Here is a 12929-nt window from a genome sequence, read left to right on the forward strand (position 1 = left end):
AAAACTCTTTAATATGAATGTTAATCTTTTTCCTTTTTTTACAATATCTTTTCTTTAATTCTTTCATAAAAAATTAATTGACACCCATGCATATGCACGATAAAGATGATAAGATTAATAGAGTATAATTGTTACATTTTTTATTCATGCGATAAATTAAATATTTTATTCGTTGAAAGACTAAATTATTCTCCTTTTATATGTCCAAGGATCAAAATGTTTATTTATTATTTATTTTGAGAGGAGAGATACTTTGGTTCCCTCGTATGAAAAGTTTAGAAAGCGGGTCCTACGCAATCACCACGTGCACCTTGCATTTTCTTACCCTGCCCCGTGCCCTCTCTTCCGCAAACCTTTCTAGATTCTTTCTTTAACGAAAAAAAAAAAAAAACAAGACCAAGAAAGAACACTTCACATGCTCTGTTTCCATAGCCAGAAATAGCCATAAAACAATCTTAGTTTCAATTCCATAATCTCCTCCTCCATAGCCACAACCATGCTTCCACTGCAATTCAGCACCCACCCTCACCACCCTCCACCATCGCTGTTTGTGAGCAGCTCCAACAACAACGCTTGTTGCTCCTCCTCTCGCCTCCTCTACCACCACAACAGAAACAACAAGGTGCACCACCTTCTTCTTCGCTCCAACGTCGGAACCCTCAACCTTAGGGTTTTCGCAGTGTCTGGTAGCTCCGCGTTCAAGATGAACCTCAACGAGTACCTCGTCACTCTCGAGAAGCCCCTAGGCATTCGATTCGCGCTAACTTCTGACGGCAAAATCATCGTCCACTCTCTCACCAAAGGGGTACCCTTATTGCATTCCCTCGTGGCTTTTTTTGAGTATTTTTATTTTTATTTATTTATTTTTTGTAATTGTAGGGTAATGCGGAGAGGTCCAGGATAATTATGGTGGGCGACACTTTGAAGAAAGCTGGCGATTCGTCTCAGAACACTCTTGTTGAAATTAAAGACGTTGGAGATACACAGTATGTCTCCTGATTTTGCTCTAGGACATGTTTGGATTTAGGGAATGCTTAATTTAGGGAGTGTATTGGATTAAGATTTTAAAAGACTATTTTGGCATGAAAAATTCCCGTGGATTTTAAAAGATTTTGTAAGAATGTAATGACTTTTATGATTGGGATTTTGTAGTTTAAATAATAATAATAATTATAATATGTCTATAAAAATTATAAAATAATGAATAAATGAGGGTTAAAATTTTACTTAATACTAATATTTTAACAAATATCTTGATGAATAAGACGATGTTTGCTTCAAATGAAAACTTTCCCTTTCTTTTTCTCTTCTTTGTTTATGGATCAAATTCTCGTTGTTTAAAAATTTCTGTGGTGAACTTGATATTTCTAGTGTTATATATATAGTCCAAGGTTTTTACTTGTGGTCTCACTCACACGGTTTTGTCATGATTCTTGACATTGCGGTAAATCACTGACAACTGCTACCGATTGTGGTCGCAATCGGTCTAAAAACCTTGATGTTGCAGCCAAAATCATGGTCTAAGAACATTTATTATAGCATTCTTGATATGACCATTTGTGAGAATTCACTTGATCACCCAAGCTTGTGGAAGCGGTTTGTGACACCTATAAGTGATTAGTGACCCTCATTTATTCATTCTTTTATAATTTCCCTTTCTTTTTCTCTTCTTTGTTTATGGATCAAATTCTCATTGTTTAAAAATTTCTGTGGTGAACTTGATATTTCTAGTGTTATATATATAGTCCAAGGTTTTTACTTGTGGTCTCACTCACACGGTTTTGTCATGATTCTTGACATTGCGGTAAATCACTGACAACTGCTACCGATTGTGGTCGCAATCGGTCTAAAAACCTTGATGTTGCAGCCAAAATCATGGTCTAAGAACATTTATTATAGCATTCTTGATATGACCATTTGTGAGAATTCACTTGATCACCCAAGCTTGTGGAAGCGGTTTGTGACACCTATAAGTGATTAGTGATGATTAATAGCAATGACCAATGCTTTAATTGCTAATTCTATCTCAACATGGTATTATTGCTTCGGTATCACGTTTGTCTACTGGAAATAGGCCCACAGTTCTAAGATACCTTAGAAATATGCAAAGTTACTATTTTGTTGATCATCACAATCTATTCTGTTCATCAGCGTGTTGTTTTTATTTTTTCAGTCTTTTGGTTTCCTCAGGAAGGTGCTAAATGAGCAAACAAGTTCTTTTAGCTTGGTTCTTGAGAGGCCAACATCTCCTTTTCCCATTCAACTACTGCACAAGATGAATGATCTTGAAATAGTGTTCAATAGAGGTCGAGTTCCTATTGCCACATGGAACAAGACTCTATTGGCATCAAATTTACAACCATCTAGTGAGAGCTGCGGGAATGCCGGATTTCTGATGTTCAACTCAAAATTTCTTAAACCAAATGGAAGCAAGTTATTGAGCAATCAAAATCAACATATCATCACCCATGGTGAGAGAAACATTGTTACTGAACACACAACACAACTTGCTTGTGTTTTTACCGAAGAAGTGTGTGGAGATGGAGATTGGGCTCATGGAAGTTTTCCGCTTGAGGAATACATTCAGGCTCTGGATCGTTCCAAAGATGAGATGTACTATAATCACTCTCTTGGTATGCGCTATAGTAAGGTATTGCAATGTGAATTTACTTGCTTACAATTATTTGTTTAATAGCATACTTTCTACAATATTTATAAATATTGATACCTCGTAAATTCTTAGATTACAGAGCAAATATATGTGGGATCCTGTATACAAACAGAAGATGATGTAGAAACCTTGTCAAAAGTTGAGGTAAGGACATTGTGACATTGTTGCCTTAATTCCATGAAAGCTTCCCATAATCCCAATTTTATGCCTTGACAATCAATGTGCAAACGAATTACGTTTTTTTTTTAACAAGCAAAAACTGATATATTAAACAAGATAAACCACGGCCTGGGTACAAGTTGTACCGGTGTGATTAAAAGTCTCCAAATACAGCCCGAAAATTACTTAATACAAATACAAGCTTTGGTTGCAAAACTTGAATGTGTTGAAAGGAAAACTTATTTTTGTTATCTCTCTGTTGACTAAATAATGTTATAGTCATCAACCAATATTTGCAATGTAGTCCATTACAGCAGTGTGCTAGGTAAAATAACTTTAGTTAACTGCATCCTGCTTATAAATCCAAGACATTGTTGAAATGCACAAAGCATTCAATCAAAGTATTTTGAGTCAGAGGTATGTAGTGCCGTGAAATTTTTGGATTCTGTAAATCAATCGTAGTTCTTTCTGGTTAGTTAGTGACTATTGCATGTCCTAAGCTAACAGTGAGTGCTAGTAATTAAAATATTTGTTTTTAATTCCCCAAAATTGTTTCTTTTTACTGTAATAGCTTCTATGTGAAGTTTTCTTTCCATATCAAGCATTACATTCCTCTGTGATTGTAGTTGGAAAATTTCTGCTACAGGGAGTTACTGCTGTTCTGAACTTCCAAAGTGGAACTGAAGCTGAAAATTGGGGAATCAATGCAAAATCAATCAATGAATCTTGTCAAAGGAAAAATATTCTCATGATCAACTATCCTATACGGTAATATAGGGTTCATAACATGCCAATTTTTATTTAAATTTTTTAGATTTCATGTAGTGATGGTTATTTGTGTCTTCTTTTGGGACATCATCTGATATTTTTATCTGTTAGGATCCTACATTGTTTAGGTACATAGTCAAATTACTTTTTTAAAAAGAAAAATACAGAACATGAGAAGTGGGGATGAATTGTGTTTTGTTGTCTTTAAAAACAATTTAACAGATCAAATGATTTTATAATATAAAACCTGTAAAAGACTATGCAAAGAAAGGTTAGTCTTAGGACGAAAGAACATTGTTTAGGACTAAGACAATACAGTGGAAAACATTTTTTTTTTCCAGAAAATCTTCATAATTCAATCTCTGATTAGAAAAGCAGATAAAATGATGTAAGGGAGAAGAAGATCAATGCATGGAATTTATATTGGTTCACTCTACAAGTTACGGTTACATCTTGTCCTTGATGCATAGCCAAGGTTTCCACTACAACAATTGAAAGATACAAGGATATCCCTAATTCTCACTTTCTAAGTATTCTTTCACAAGTCTCTCTAGTCTCAAACCCAAGTATTCTTTTAAACAAACCTCTTTCACACAGTTCCTCATTTTGTTCTACCTGCTCAGCCCGTCTTACCTTTATGTTCCATTTTTATTTTTATTTTTACTTGATTGGTCTCTCATTACCCCTCTGGCTTTTGTGATTGTTACTTTATGATGTGAATTCCCAAAAAGTGAATATTATTTAGCATTTTTATCGTCTTTTAATAGACTGGTCCTAAAGTCAAGTGAATCAATAATATTTTCATGTGGAAATGGCTTCCAAACTTTTAAATACTCTAATTTTTCTTCCTCCCAGACTTTGATTTCTTTACATGTATTTACAGGGAGGGGGATTCTTATGATATGAGGAAAAAACTCCCATTTTGTGTGGGACTTTTATTACGGTTGCTAAGGAAGAATCTTCGTGTTTTTGTTACTTGCACTTCTGGATTCGATCGTTCTCCTGCTTGTGTGATTGCATACCTACATTGGATGACAGATGTTTCCCTTCATGCAGCATATACTTGGGTCACTGGGATGCACACATGCAGGCCTGACAGGTTCATCTTGCCTAACTTCAAAGACTTTTGCATTGAATGTTTACTTTTCAATTGATTCTGTTAAAGAAGGCATGAGAGCATGCTACATATTCATGTAAAAGAATTTATTTTCTATATGCAATTTGTAAACAAAGAAGGGTAACTACACAAGTTTTTTCTTTTTCTTTGAGACTGATGGGTGATAATTTTCTGCACGTTCTGTTTCCACCTGAAGAATTTATATTTAAGATTATCAGTTATTAGCTAAGTTTCTTGAAAAATATATCTGTGTCTTCCATTGTTTTCTTCATATTTAGATGAATTTTCTTCTAATGTTAGTGAATTTCTTGTTGAGGTATCTCAGAATATCTTTCTGATTTCTTAATGGTCTGTTTCAGACAGTCATTCTTAGTTTCTTTCACTGGCCACTAAATATGTGGACTGTTGAAGGAGAACAAAACATGATAAACTATGGATTATTTGGGAAGATAATAAAGGTTGTGAATTATTTGAGGGTAGTATTTTTAACAAATCGAGTATGTGTGGGATAATGTAGGTAAATTGTTATGCTTTTTTAAATTAAAATATAAATTTTGTTTAGTATATATCATAGTTTGGTTTGGTTTATGTTTTAATTTAATATAAATTCATCAAATTATAATTTTAAATAATTATCAATCATACAATATTATGTCCAAATCTAAAAGTGAGATTTTTTTTTTTAATAAAGTTAGACTAATTGTTGAAATGTCCTACTAATCCCAACTAGGTTGGCACCAGCGGTACAAGACAACAAAAATCCTGCAAATTTATTGAAATAAAGCAGGAATAAACAAGAGCATGGGGGTGAAAAACCAAACCCATGGAAAAAGATCAAGTATACCTATACATAGGTAAACACATCCCGTTACGGACATAGTCTTCTCTAATAAAATTAGGAACAACCTCCCACCAAGTAAAGTTTTGGTGATGAACACCAAAGTTGGCCAATTTATCTGCACATGCATTCCCTTCATGATAAATGTGGGTCACTTTAAACTGCATGTTTCTAATACGAAGCAAGCAATATTCCCATTGATTTCGCAATCGCCAGGGAACCAAAAGGGGCTGCTGGAAGGAAGCTACCACCAAAGAAGAGTCACTTTCCAGCCATAGGGATGACCAACCTCTATCTAAGGCAATTTTTAAGGCCTTTACCACTCCCTGAACTTCAGTAGTAAACACATCAGAAAGACCAATATGCAAGCAAAACCTCCCTAGAACTGGCCTCTACTATCACGAAAAAGACCCCCACTAGCAGCCACCCCTGGGGAACCATGAGCTGCACCATCTGTGTTTACCTTTATCCACCCAGGAGAGGGAGCTATCCAAAGCACTTGCTTAATATGAATTTGCTTCTTAGGATGACCCTTGACCATTAACGAATTCAGCAAGTTAAACTCATTTATATTAGGAAGCATTGTGCCCTTGGAGAAATTACCCGAAATAGCAACAGCAGTAAGCACATTCTGCTTTATGAAGTCAGCAGAGGCACCAGCATTTCGAAAATGGACATTATTTCTATTTAGCCATAGAAACCAAACCACGTTTACTATGCTGGCCAAAAAAATCCTCTACCTGAGAGCCAAATTTCAGATTAGTTATGGAAATAAGAGAGAGGGGAGACGTTAAATCCAACCCCAAACCAATTTTACTACTCAGCCATTGCCAAATATTAACTGCAAAAGAGCATGAGAGAACCAAATGGTCAGTAGTTTCAAAAGCCTGGCCACAGTGTGAGCAAACAGAAACTATTAGATATCCTCATTTATGCAGTTCCTCATCAGATGACACCCTTCCCAAAATGAATTTCCAAAAAAGAAAAGACCTCAAGTGAGGGATAGCATCATGTCAAAGAATCTTTAGACCAAGAGACTGGAGTAAAGAAAAAGCTTCGCGGAACGATAATTCCCCAGAAATGGATGGAAACCAAACTGCCTTATCAGGCTTACCAGACTTAGGAATAACCACCTGAGTAACCTCATTAACAACTTCAGGATAGTGGCTTTGAAAATCCATTGGAATATTCCAAGGTCCCTCAAAAATGAAGTCACTAACCTTAGCTTTCAACATCGGTCTCATCTCTTGGGGGATATCAAGAGATTCCAATATGGTAGTTATCAACCATCTGTCTGACCAGAACGATATTGCTGAACCATTCCCAAGATGCCAGCCTAAATTCTCCATGACTGTGTCTAACTGTGGGCGAATCCCAGGCCACGTAGAGAACTTTTGATAACCAGATATGAAATTTGATCCACACATATACTTTTGCTCTAGCCAAAGAAGCCCAAGCCCCATCAGAAGTAACCAAAAGCCATCCCAATCTCAGCATGGCTGCCTTATTAATATCTTGTAATGGCCTAACTCGCAACTCCCTAGAAGCAATAGGAGTGCAAAGTTTGGCCCAAGAAACTTGTACCAATTTCTTTTTAAGCATATCTACAGTCCAGAGGATGAAATTGCGAGTATAGCTATCCAATAGCTTTAATGATGGCTGTGGCCATGCATAAATGAAGAAGCTATGCAAAAGCATCCCCTGAATAGTGGCTTTCACCAGCTGAATACGACCTATGTAAGATAATAACAAACCTTTCCATGAAGTTAGTTTAGCTGCAATCTTATCGACAACGGGCATAAGATAACTTGCCTGTGGTCTACCTTGGAAAATAGGAACACCAAGGTAATGAAAAGGAAGAGATCCCTTTCCAATACCAAGGATGTCCCTAAGAGAGGATCCTATTTCGAGAGAGAACGCCCTGAAAAAATCTGATCTGCACTTTTCCAGGCTAATCCACTGTCCCGAAGCTTCCCCATATTGAGAAAGCAAGGTCATCAAATGCATCAACCCTTTCTTTTGGCCACGGCAAAAAATCATAAGATCATCTGTAAAAAAAGCATGACTGGGAATGAGACAGCCCCTTGGTCCTGACCTCCGAGGTAAGAGACCATTCTGAATTAACTTGGATATCCCTCTGCTGAGAACTAATTCTGCCAATCAAAAGAGGAGGGGAGAGGGGATCTCCTTGCCTCACACACCCTCTTGCAAGCAAAGAACCCTGCTGCCATGCCATTAACTACAAAAGAAAGCTTGGCAGAATGAAGAAGTACCTTGATCCACTGACAGAAGATCTGATTAAACCCAAAAGCTTCTAGGGCGTAAAATAAAAAATTCCAATCCAAAGTGTCAAAAGCTTTGCGGACATCAATTTTCAGAGCCATATTTCCACCAAAAGCTTTGGTTTTAAGCAAGTTAATTGCCTTAAAAGTAAGTCCAATGCAGTCACTTATATTTCTGCCTTGAACAAATGCACATTGTTGAGGAGATATCAATTTCGGCGCAATAGTAACTAAACGATCAGCTAAGATTTTCGTAATTTATAATGAAAGTTAGCTAAAGCTATTGGTCTGAAATTCTCAATCGTTTCAGCCCCATGCTTCTTTGGAATCAAAAGTGGAGAATTAATTTTGACTTGGAACTATAATAAAAGTTACTATGCCCACACCTATGCATATCCATGTTCCATAGACATCCACATTAACATATATGCATGCACATATACATGTGTTTGCACAGATATAAAGTCTGGTTTAACGTTGATTAATTTCTTACTTATTTGATTCTGTTGATTTATTTGATGTTGACTTTTGGGCTTGACATTTTGGTTTTTGATTAGATCGATTCAATTTTGAACACCTCCATATTCCAACCCTTTTTTGGATTGAATTTGTATTACTATGAGTATCACCGTGCTTGACCTTTAGAATAATAACCATCATTTCCTGATAATTTTCTATTAACTCTCACTTAGAAAAAGCATTTCATAGTGATTTAACTGCAGACCGGCAATTGCATGGGCAACATGGGATCTTATAGCTATGGCTGAAAATGGAAGACATGATGGGCCTCCCACACATGCTGTCGTGTTTGTGTGGAATGGTCATGAGGTAAGAAACCGGTCAGTTATAGTTCCATTTCCATTTTGTGGCTAGTTTATCTTTTGATTCTGAAGGAGGGTTATGAGATTATTTCTGTTATATCATTTGTAGGATTGATCAATGATAGTTCATTTTAATACTTTATGTTTTATATTCTCATTTGTGTGGAATGGTCATGTCATGTGGGCACAAACTTGTCAATTGTATATTTCAGTGTGGCTTCTGTCTAATTTATCTTTTGATAATTTAAGAGGATCAAGAGATTAAACCTGCTTTGTTATTATTCAGATTGATCAAAGTTTCAAGTTTTTAATGCTTATTCATATCACTACTCCTTTTGGTTTTTATGTTTCAGGGAGAGGATGTAACTTTGGTTGGAGATTTTACTGGAAATTGGAAAGAGCCACTGAAGGCAAAGCACCAAGGTGGATCAAGACACGAAGTAGAAGTTAAACTACCACAAGGAAAGTATGTGTGCTACTTTTACCATAATTTTTTCTGTGGATTTAGTATATGCTTTTTCTTTTCTCAACTTGATGACCTAATTGGCTAAAAGTTCTTACAAGACATTTTCTAATATTCTAGCCAGTGCCATTTATTATATAATTTATTTTGTCATTTGATTTTTGTACCAGAAGCATAAAACTGTTTGTCATCACCCCCCTTCACCTCCCACCCAAAACAATACCGTAACATGGTTTCCTACATTTTGCATGATTCAATGATTTTGTTGCACACGAATGTGACATCATTCTTTGCCATCAGGTATTACTACAAGTTCATTGTTAATGGACAATGGAAGCATTCAACTGCTTCACCAGCAGAAAGGGATGACAGGGGAAATGTTAACAATATAATTGTGATTGGTGAAACTGCCAGCGTTCGGCCTTCTGTTCAGCACCAGCAGAAAGTACGTTCCTATCAATTTTTTAAGCACTGCAGTGTAGCTGACCTAAATAAAATATCTTTTGCAATTTAAAAATTTGCTTTCTGCTTTTACTTATTACTGCTAATACTTGATTGTGATTTGTGAGAGCAATCTGTACTTCTATATTTCCTCATGGTTGCTGCATTTGTGTTAAGTAAACATAGCTAGAATTCTTGTCTTGTGTTTCTTACAGCAAGTTTAATCATTTAATCACTGCTTGATCTTTGTTGTTCTAGGATGCCAACGTTGTCAAAGTGATTGAAAGGCCTTTGAATGAAAAAGAGCGGTTTATGTTGGCGAAAGCAGCTCGTTGTATTGCTTTCTCTATCTGTCCTATCAGATTAGCTCCCAAATAGTTGCATGCAAATATCACAATGTACAGAGTTGCAGTTGTTGTACATGTTACCGGGGGCCGTACAAAATTTGGTCGCAGTTCTGAGGGCACGTTGCAGAGAGTAATCACACCCTGGGGTATGTCTTGTCATTCAACTAGTGAAATAAATGAGATGGTCATGTTCATTGCACTGCTAAACTTGACTCTCTTTCCCCTCGTTCTGTTATTCGTACTAAATAGTCCTATTTATAGTAGGAATTCACATGTAGTACTCGCTATTTACCAAATGTTGGCCTAAGTAATTTGCTATAATGGATAACGTATAGCTTTTTTAATTTGAGTTTATGACAAATGCAAGGCACCATAGCATTTATGTAATGTTGAGTTAAAATTGTGAGGTTGCTTTCAGTACTACTACTATTTTATAATTTCTTATTTTCCGTTGTTTATGTAGAGAATAGGGGGTGACCCCATGTCAGATTGGATTGGATTGGATCTGTGGCATTTTATGATCCCATCTGATCAATTTTAATCTATTTAGTTTGGATTGGATTGAATTTTGCCTAGTTTAAGTCTACAATCCGATTCGTAGTGGTGGAGCTTCAACCAAAACTTTGGGGCCAAAATAAACTTGACTGAAATGGAATATTGGTCACTTATTCACATTTTAAGTTTTAGTTTTAGTTTTAGTTTGGTCTCGTTTAAGTAGTTAATACAATTGACTAAAATCTGCATTTTATGGTTTGGATTGATTTGAATTCATTAGGATTAATTATTAATTTAGTCCTTTTGTTCATGGCCCATTTTATGTCTTTATTTTTGAAAGCTTCAATCAGGTTTTCTAATTTTTAAAAATTTGTCAAAATCAAGTCCTTTCTGTCGAATTGAGTTTGATGTTACGATATGACTTTGGTGATATAAAGTTACGAGAATAGTGACGGTTAAAAATTGTTTCTATATTTTATTATTATTATTATTTTAAATTAGAATAAACTTTTGACACCATAACCACTGTGAGCACCATTAAAATAAAATATCTACCATGTTGTCATGTTTCTCAAACAAATGCTACAAATGCAAATCAGTCAAGTCAATAGATCATATACACATGACCCAATTAAGTTGAAACCAACGAACACACTCTCTCAACATCATAACCACCATGAACACCATTAAAATAAACCATATACACGACTCGAGAATGTTGCGGCATCAAGGCTTCATTTCTCAACCTTTGCATGATCATACATCCTAGCAAAATTAATCAAAGTTGAAAACGTAATGTTACTAGGTTTGATCTCGCTGAAGCATTTTATCAAACAACTTTTCTGTACATTCAAAACCATTGTAAAACAACGTCTGAACATCATAATCTAAAAATAACTAAAACAATTAATGCAAGAAATATTACCCATAGGAATCAATTAATGCAAGAAACATTACCTATAATAATTTCAATCATTTCATTAAATTAAACAAATTAGGAATTAATGCATGAAATATTACCCATAATAATCTCAATCATTTCATTAAATTAAACAAATTAAAAAGGCTTGTAACCCTTAAGATCCAAACAAGAAGACACTCAAACTACCCAAACAATAAATAGATCTAGACAATAGGAGGATGATTTGGACCAAAACAAGTGTCTCGATCTCTATTACCACGAATCCAACGAGTTGGGTTGGCTATGAATTTGTATGCACAAAAGTGTAAGAAACTTGAGAATCATTGTCATGTCGTTCTCGCGTTGCATCGTTGTCATGTCGCTAGTCATTGGTGCACAGACGATTGGATAGTTGTTCTTTCTTTAACCCAAACAAGATTCTTTTCCCAGGCGGAGACTAGCATAAGTAAACTTCTTACGCACCGTGCCAAAGTTATTATGGTCATTTTTCAACCGTTGGATTTGATTAATTTTAAATCAACGATCCAATTTTTTTTCTTTTTTCTTTCTATTTTTTTCTTCTTTTTTTTTTTACTTTTTCAAATTTACCCTTTCCGTCTTCTCTCTTCCCCTTCTCTGTCGTTCTTCTACTCTCCTTGTCTCTTTCTTTCTTTCCCCTCTGTTCCCCTCAATTATCCTTTTAAACTCAACAAATCCATTCTCTGTTCCCTAGTCGCGCCTCACCAATGGCCTACACACTCTACAGAGACACACATTCTACAGTATATGAGAATTAAAAACTGTAGTTAGCAGTTTCACTGAAACTGTTTCAAGTCCAAAACCAGTGAGCGAAGAAAATGTTAATAAAATAAACTTACCAGAAAAAAAAAATGCATGCGAAGATAATGTGAGGAGGCGTGAGGAATGGTTGAAGCAGCAATGCTATTTAGAAATTGAAAACTGAAAAGTGAAGAATGAGGATCTCGATTTGAATCGAACACAGAGAGGTGGTGGTGGTGGTTGCTATGTTCCTAAGAAATTCGGAATTAGAAGGTGTGTGTGTGTTGTGTCTCTTGAAACGTAAAAGCTGGACGTTGAAGGAGACACAAAACAAAACCCATTTTTCCTTTTAAATTTTAGTTTCAGGTAATAATTAAATGAAATTAAATAGTCCTCCTCTGTTCTTCTCTGCAGGTAGTTGTAGAGTGTGTGGTCCAAACAAAGTCGTAGCAATCACACTTCCTTTCCATTCTCTGATATACAAAGTCGTTCCCCACCTCCACCTCTCTTCTTCCCCCAAACAGCACAACTCCCTCTACCAATACACCATCAACAGCTACCTGCACTTCATCCACAATGAGGACGATGCCGTTGAGGACCTTAACCGCAACATCAAGGATAAGCTCCACCATGAGAAGGCTGCCGCCGAGGAATGCCTAGACAAGGTAGCAGGAGATAACACTATATAGGCTCGGGGTTCAATCAATCAATAATTCATTCAGCTCAAACTAGGTGCAAGGGATAAATCATTCAAACACGTGGTCCGCTTTTTTGGCTAAGTGGCTATCACAATCAAACATGGCCTTCATCATCCTCAATTTCATGCATTCAGTCCATACTTCAAAG

The 12929-nt window shown here is 36.0% G+C and overlaps 1 protein-coding gene across 1 annotated transcript; it reads left to right on the top strand.

Moving 5' to 3' along the window:
- The first annotated feature begins 278 nt into the window (after window positions 1-278).
- On the top strand, window positions 279-10307 carry LOC100814503 (phosphoglucan phosphatase LSF1, chloroplastic). Its single transcript, XM_003555004.5, has 10 exons — window positions 279-805; window positions 880-986; window positions 2191-2650; window positions 2744-2815; window positions 3477-3598; window positions 4482-4697; window positions 8558-8663; window positions 9010-9122; window positions 9420-9564; window positions 9819-10307. Exons 1-10 carry the CDS (start codon window positions 497-499, stop codon window positions 9936-9938), a joined length of 1770 nt encoding a protein of 589 aa, XP_003555052.1. The 5' UTR covers window positions 279-496; the 3' UTR covers window positions 9939-10307.
- Window positions 10308-12929: the final 2622 nt, after the last annotated feature.

This window comes from Glycine max, chromosome 19 (assembly GCF_000004515.6).
Source record: "Glycine max cultivar Williams 82 chromosome 19, Glycine_max_v4.0, whole genome shotgun sequence".
In the NCBI taxonomy this organism is placed as follows: Eukaryota; Viridiplantae; Streptophyta; class Magnoliopsida; order Fabales; family Fabaceae; genus Glycine; species Glycine max.